Source organism: Phaethon aethereus, assembly GCF_964289735.1.
Source record: "Phaethon aethereus genome assembly, contig: HAP1_SCAFFOLD_727, whole genome shotgun sequence".
In the NCBI taxonomy this organism is placed as follows: domain Eukaryota; kingdom Metazoa; phylum Chordata; class Aves; order Phaethontiformes; family Phaethontidae; genus Phaethon; species Phaethon aethereus.
The window spans coordinates 5,719-12,449 of record NW_028114313.1 but is presented as its reverse complement, the minus strand read 5'-3'; the positions used below and the strand labels follow the sequence as shown (position 1 = coordinate 12,449).

At 73.0% G+C, this 6,731-nt stretch overlaps 1 protein-coding gene across 1 annotated transcript; it reads left to right on the top strand.

Annotated features, from left to right (window-relative positions):
- Positions 1 to 338: 338 nt before the first annotated feature.
- On the top strand, positions 339 to 3,473 carry PPP1R16A (protein phosphatase 1 regulatory subunit 16A; the record flags this gene model as incomplete). The annotated part of the gene is made up of 10 exons (XM_082015676.1): positions 339 to 922; positions 1,335 to 1,405; positions 1,670 to 1,815; positions 1,916 to 2,019; positions 2,121 to 2,245; positions 2,322 to 2,447; positions 2,525 to 2,600; positions 2,699 to 2,828; positions 2,920 to 3,070; positions 3,150 to 3,473. Exons 1-10 carry the CDS (start codon positions 664 to 666, stop codon positions 3,471 to 3,473), a joined length of 1,512 nt encoding a protein of 503 aa, XP_081871802.1. The 5' UTR covers positions 339 to 663.
- Positions 3,474 to 6,731: the final 3,258 nt, after the last annotated feature.

The window sequence follows — 6,731 nt, the reverse complement described above, 5'->3', positions numbered from 1 at the left end:
GTAGGATTCCGGCCGCCGCGTGAAGCTCATCTCACCATCGCCGGGAGAAGCTGCCGCCCCGGCACGGTGATATTGCGGCGGGAGACAACCGAGAGCCAGCGGCCGGTGCCGGAGCTTCCGGCAGCGCTGCCTGTACCTCTGCCCGTCGGCAGCTTTCCGAGCCAGGCTGTCTGCTCCTCGGTGAGACCGGAGCGGTGGCGGCTGCTGAATGACCGGCAAACGCTTCCGGAGGGCGGGAAGGCAAAAGCTCGTCGGGGTAATTAGGTGGCAAACGAGCGTTTGGGATCAGACTGACGGGATTTCTCTGGCCGCGGCACCTGCCTTGTGCCTCTGTGCCTTCGGATCCGGCCTCGCCGGCCGGCTCTGTCCCAAACCACCAGCGAACGCGGGGTGCCGGGGGGGATCGCCGCCCCCGAGGCTTAACGGGACCCTCCGACCTCCCCCTGCCTGCGATTTTGGGTGCTAGAAAAGGGAGATGGTTCCAAAACGCCGATCCCTGTCTCCGGAGCCCGCGGTGAAGCGCCGGGAAAGCACCGGGATACAGGGATAAGCCGAAGACCCTTCCTGCTGTGAGGGCCCACGGGTGATGCCGGCGGGGGAGCCGGCGGCTCCGTACCCCGTTCCCGGTGGGATACGCTCCCTTCTCCAGCAAAGCTCCTCGCCATGGCCGAGCACCCGGAGCTGCTGGCGGAGATGCCGGCGGTGGCTCGGCTGAGCACGCCGGAGCGGCTGAAACACGCGCAGAAGCGCCGGGCCCAGCAGCTGAAAAAATGGGCGCAGACGGAGAAGGAGACGCAGGGGATGAAGGTCGGAGCCGAGAGGAAGCGGAAGAGGAGGAAGAGCGACAGCCAAGGGAAGAGGGTGACGTTTCCCGCCAGCGTCCGGCTGCTGGAGGCGGCTGCCCGGCACGACGCCGAGGAAGGTGGGTGCCGGCGGTGGGGATGGCAGAGCTGCTGCTTTCAGGGCGGGTTCGGGGAAACCTTGAACCCCGAAAACCCCCAAATCAAACGGGTTTGGGCTTAAAAACGGGCCGTGATTCCCAATTTCACCTCTAAATATCCCGGAAAATGAGCCAGCAGCTCATAGCCGGCGTCCGTAAATCCAGCTACGGCACACGGCATCCCCGACCCCGCTTTGCTGCCGGCCGCGGCTTTCCCGGCCGCCTGGAGGTACCCGCGTGTTTGGCGTCGGTGCGGCGGGACTTCGAAGGCGGCGAGCGTGAAGTACCGGCCAAAGTGCCGGCGCCAGGCTTAATGCCGGCGGGATGCTCCGAGGCGCCGGCAGCTGCCCGTGCAGCCGGCGGGACCCTCGGTGAAAAACCTCTTTTTCCGCAGTCCGGCGGTTCCTGCAGAGCGGCGTCAGCCCTGACCTCTGCAATGAGGACGGTCTCACCGCGCTGCACCAGGTACGCCGCGCCGGCACCTTACGGCGGCTCCGGCTTCTCCCGGCTTTTCTTCCTCCGTCCTTTTCATTCCGTTAACTGGCTCCGTCTGGTGAGGCCGGGCCCCGGCGTGGCCGGAGCCAAGCGCGGTGGGACGTGCCGGGCGCCTCGCCGCGGTGGCTGAATCCGTCCCGTCTCCATCCCCAGGAGACTTTAGGGTGCTTTGGGGTGGGGGATCCCTGATACCGGCACGCTCGTAACCGCCGCCGGCGCTTTCGCCCTTCCCAGTGCTGCATCGACGACTACGGTGACGTGGTGACGGTGCTGCTGGAAGCCGGCGCCGACGTCAACGCCCGCGACAGCGAGCTCTGGACGCCGCTCCACGCCGCCGCCACCTGCGGCCACCTCCGCCTGGTCCAGCTCCTCATCCGACGGTACCGTGGCACAACTGGGCGGGGGGTGTCACCGGGCCGGGGGCTGGGCGCCGCGGTAGCCGTGGGGCAGCCCTGATCGCCGCGCCCGTCCCCAAAACAGCGGCGCCGACCTCCTCGCCGTCAACTCGGACGGCAACATGCCCTACGACCTCTGCGAGGACGAGGTGACCCTCGACTGCATCGAGACCGCCATGGCGGAGCAGGGTGAGCTTTGCCATGCCGGCGAAACCGCGGCCGGCTTCCGGGTGAAGGCAGGAATCTGGCAGGGGAGCGGGCAGGGCCCTCACCCTTCTCCCGCCCAGCAGGTATCACCCAGGAGAAGATCGAGGAGGCTCGTGCCGCCCCCGAGCGCGGCATGGTGCGGGAGATCCGGCAGCTGCTCCGGGCAGGAGCCGACCTGGACGCGCCGCGGGGCCACGGCGCCACGTTGGTAGGGACGGGCGGGGGCGGGGGCGGCGGTGGGGCCGGTGCCAGCGCTGGCTGAACCGTCCCCCACCCTCGGGCAGCTGCACATCGCGGCGGCCAACGGTTACGTGGAGGCGGCCGAGCTGCTGCTGGAGCACCGCGCCGGCGTCGACGCCAGGGACGAGGACGGCTGGGAGCCGCTCCACGCCGCCGCTTGCTGGGGGCAGGTAGGCGCGGGCAGGACGGGCGACCGCTGCCGGATTTTGCCGGCCCTCACCTCCTGCCCGGCCCTCTGCCCGCGCAGGTGCGGCTGGTGGAGCTGCTGGTGGCTCACGGCGCCGACCTCAACGGGAAATCGGCGCTGGAGGAGACCCCCTTGGGTGAGTTTCAGGTGGGCTTTGGTGGGTGCCCTTCGTTGCCGGGGGATGCCGCCGGGGGTTTTTTGGGGCGCCGGCCGACGCCGATGTCCTCGCCGCAGACGTCTGCGGGGACGAGGAGGTCCGGGCCAAGCTGCTGGAGCTGAAGCACAAACGCGACGCCGTGATGAAATCCCACGAGAAACGCAAATCCCTGCTCCAGCGTCGCGCCTCCAGCGCCGGCAGCCGCGGGTGAGGCCGGAGGAGCCCTCGCCGGCGCCGTGCTGGCGTAGCCGGAGGCCCCTGGCCGAGCCGCGCCTCACCAGAGCCGTCTCCTCCCCAGGAAGGTGGTGCGGCGCGTGAGCGTGTCGGAGCGCACCGACCTTTACCGTAAGGAGCACGAGCGCGAAGCCATCGTCTGGCAACGCGCCGAGCGCCGCGACAGCGAGGACGAGGACCGGCAGACGGACGCCGAGCTCCGCCGCCGCGCGGCCGTGAGTCACCGGGGATTTGGGTGAGGGGCCCCGGCGGCGTCACCGGGGCAGGTGACGCGATACCGCGCTTTCCCGGCAGGACCCGGTGGGTTCGACGCCGGCGGAGCCTCCCGAACCGCCGCCTCAGCGCAACGGCGCGGCCCTTTATCCCGAAAAGCCGGACCGCGGCGGCACCGCGGTTGATCCGGCGACGGATTCGGCGCGGGACAAATCCCACCACACCCTGGCCGACCTCAAACGGCACCGAGCGGCCGCCAAACTCCAACGCCCGCGTCCCGAGGAGCCCGCGCCGGCGGAGAACCCGCCGCCGCTCGCCGCCGGCGCCGACCCTCCCCTCCTCAAGCTGACGGCTCCGGCCGAGGAGACGCCGGCCGAGAAGCAGCGCTGCTGTAAGGTGATGTGAGGGGCTGCGGCACCCGCGGGTGCCGCGCCGGGCCCCCGCGCCGCGCCGCCGGCCGCCTCGCGGCCCTTTTTGACTGTTTTCTCCCCAAAACGGGGCTGGTTTTTTTTCCCGTCTCTCTCCCCCCGTTGCCGCTACCAAAGCCTCGGCTGGTTTTTCGCGCCGCCCGCGTCTGCGCGCGTCGTCCCCGTGTCGCCGCGCCGGTAAAAATAGTCCCGTCCTCGGGCCCGTGGCCGCCGTCTGTGGGCGCGGGCAGGGCGCGGGCAGGGCGCGGGCAGGGCGTGGCGCTGCCTGCCCCCACCCCGGCTCAAACTCCAAACCGGGGCGCTCCGCCCCACGGCGCTGCGCCCCACGGCGCTGCGCCCCACGGCGGTAGGTCGGCTGAGGGGCAGGCAGGGCGCTGCAGGCAGCTGCCTGCGCCGGGTTATATTTAGGGAGCCGCAGGCAGCTGCCCGCAAAGGTCAGGCCGCAGCGGTGACACCCCGGGGCCGCCCCACAACCCTGCGCCCCACGCTTCCCCCCCCCGCGCCCCCACGGACACAGGTGAGCCGGCGTGGGGCTGGGGGTGCTGCCCGCTGTGGGGCACGGGGTGGGGGTCGGGCACGGCGCCGGGGTGGGGGGGGGAACACGCTCAGCCCCACGGCGCTATGGGGCTGCGCGCATGCGTCAAGGCGGGGGGGCAGCGGGGAGGGGGCCGGTCTCGGTGGCCCCACGGCGAGCGCCGCCCCACACTGTGTGGGGCTGATAAGGGCTCGCGCCGCCCGCCCCGCGCCCCACAGGAGGGGGGTGTGGGGACGGGGCGCCCCGGCGTGCCCCACGGCAGCCCCCGAGGGAGTATGTGGGGCTGGGACACATGGCAGCCCCTGAGGGAACGTGTGGGGCACCCCATGGGTGCAGGGACGCTGCAGGGGTGGGGTGGGGGGGCACCCCCCAGGGCAGGGGTTTGCTATGGGGCACCCCACATACTGGGGGCGGGGTTTGGAGCACCCACAGCGAGGGGTGGCTATAGAGCACCCGCAGTGGGTCTGGCTGCGGGGCACCCCACGGCGAGGGCTGTCTGTGGGGCACCCGCAGTGGGGCTGTCCGTGGGGCACCCCACGGCGAGGGCTGTCCATGGGGCACCCGCAGTGCGGCTGTCTATGGGGCACCTGCAGTGGGGCTGTCTGTGGGGCACCCCAGGGCGAGGGGTGGGTGTCTATGGGGCACCCGCAGTGGGGCTGTCCGTGGGGCGCCCCACGGCGAGGGGTGTCTATGGGGCACCCGCAGTGGGGCTGTCCGTGGGGCGCCCCACGGCGAGGGGTGTCTATGGGGCACCCGCAGTGGGGCTGTCCGTGGGGCGCCCCACGGCGAGGGGTGTCTATGGGGCACCCGCAGTGGGGCTGTCCGTGGGGCGCCCCACGGCGAGGGGTGTCTATGGGGCACCCGCAGTGGGGCTGTCCGTGGGGCACCCCACGGCGAGGGGTGTCTATGGGGCACCCGCAGTGGGGCTGTCCGTGGGGCACCCCTCCCCCCGTCCCCCCCCCGCGCTGGCCGTTGCCCCAGTCCCGTGTCCCCCCCCCAGCCGGAGAAGCAGCTGCAACCAATGGGCTTCGGGGGGGCGGGGCCCACGTCAAGCTGTTCCGCGCACTGATTGGCTTCGGTGGCGCGGGGGCGGGGCCGGCGCGGGGCGGCCGTTACGGCCGGTAGAGGGCGCTGCGGGGCAGTGGGGCCATGAAGCAGCGTGGGTCAGTGGGGCGGGGGGGGATCTGTGGGGCTGTGGAGATCTGTGGGGCGGGGGGAGATCTGTGGGGCGGGGGGGGATCTGTGGGGCTGTGGAGATCTGTGGGGCGGGGGGAGATCTGTGGGGCGGGGGGGATCTGTGGGGCTGTGGAGATCTGTGGGGCGGGGGGAGATCTGTGGGGCGGGGGGGGATCTGTGGGGCTGTGGAGATCTGTGGGGCGGGGGGAGATCTGTGGGGCGGGGAGGGATCTGTGGGGCTGTGGAGATCTGTGGGGCGGGGGGGGATCTGTGGGGCTGTGGAGATCTGTGGGGCTCTGTGAGACGGGGGTGGCTGTGGGGCAGGGGGGATCTGTGGGTCGGGGGGGACTGTGGGGCTGTGGGGCTCTGAGGGGCGGAGGGGGCTGTGGGGCCGGGGGGATCTGTGGGGCTCTGTGAGGCGGGGGGGCTGTGGGGCAGGGGGGATCTGTGGGGCTGTGGGGCGGGGGGATCTGTGGGGCGGGGGGGATCTGTGGGGATCTGTGGGGCGGGGGGGCTGTGGGGCAGTCGTGTGTGTCCCCCCGCAGCCGCTGTCCCCGTGGGTCCCGGCCCCACGTCCCCCAGCCGGGCTCCGCTGTGGGTCACCCCACGGCCCCACCTCATCCGCCCCCGCGCGGCCCCCCGTGCCCCTCTGGTCCCCCGTGGCCCCGGAGCCCCGCGTCCCCCCGTGTGTCCTCGTGTCGCCCCGTGTCCCACCCGCCCCCGGCCGTGGGGCAGGACGCTCCGTGGGGGGAACACGCGGGGGCTCCGCAGGGGCTGGGGCTGCTCCGGGCGGGGGCTGCGCCGCTGCCGGGCCCCGGGGCCGGTACCCGGTGCCCGGTGCCGGTGCCCGGTGCCCGGTGCCAGTCCCCGGTGCCGGTGTCAGTCCCCGGTGCCGGTGTCAGTCCCCGGTGCCCGGTGCCAGTCCCCGGTGCCGGTGTCAGTCCCCGGTGCCCGGTGCCGGTGCCCGGTGCCCGGTGCTGGTGCCCGGTGCCCACTGCCCGGTGCCAGTGCCCGGTGCCCGGTGCCAGTCCCCGGTGCCGGTGTCAGTCCCCGGTGCCGGTGTCAGTCCCCGGTGCCGGTGCCCGGTGCCCGGTGCCAGTGCCCGGTGCCCACTGCCCGGTGTCAGTCCCCGGTGCCCGGTGCCAGTGCCCGGTGTCCAGTGCCCGGTGTCAGTCCCCGGTGCCCGGAGCCAGTCCCCGGTGCCGGTGTCAGTCCCCGGTGCCCGGTGCCAGTGCCCGGTGCCGGTACCTGGCGTCAGCACCCGGTCCCGGTGCCCGGTGCCGGTACCCAGTGCCCGATGTCGGTGCCCGGTGCCAGTACCCGGTGCCCGGTGTCAGCGCCCGGTGCCGATGCCCGGTCCCGGTACCTGGTACCCGGTGCGGGTGCCCCGTGCCGCCCCCGGTGCCCGGGGCGGTGCCGGTGCCCGTTGCCCGGGGCGGTGCCGTGGCGGGGGGGGGGGTGCGGGGTGCGGGGGGGGGGTGTCTGTCCGGTGCCGGTGGCGGAGCCGGTGCCCGGGGGGGGGCG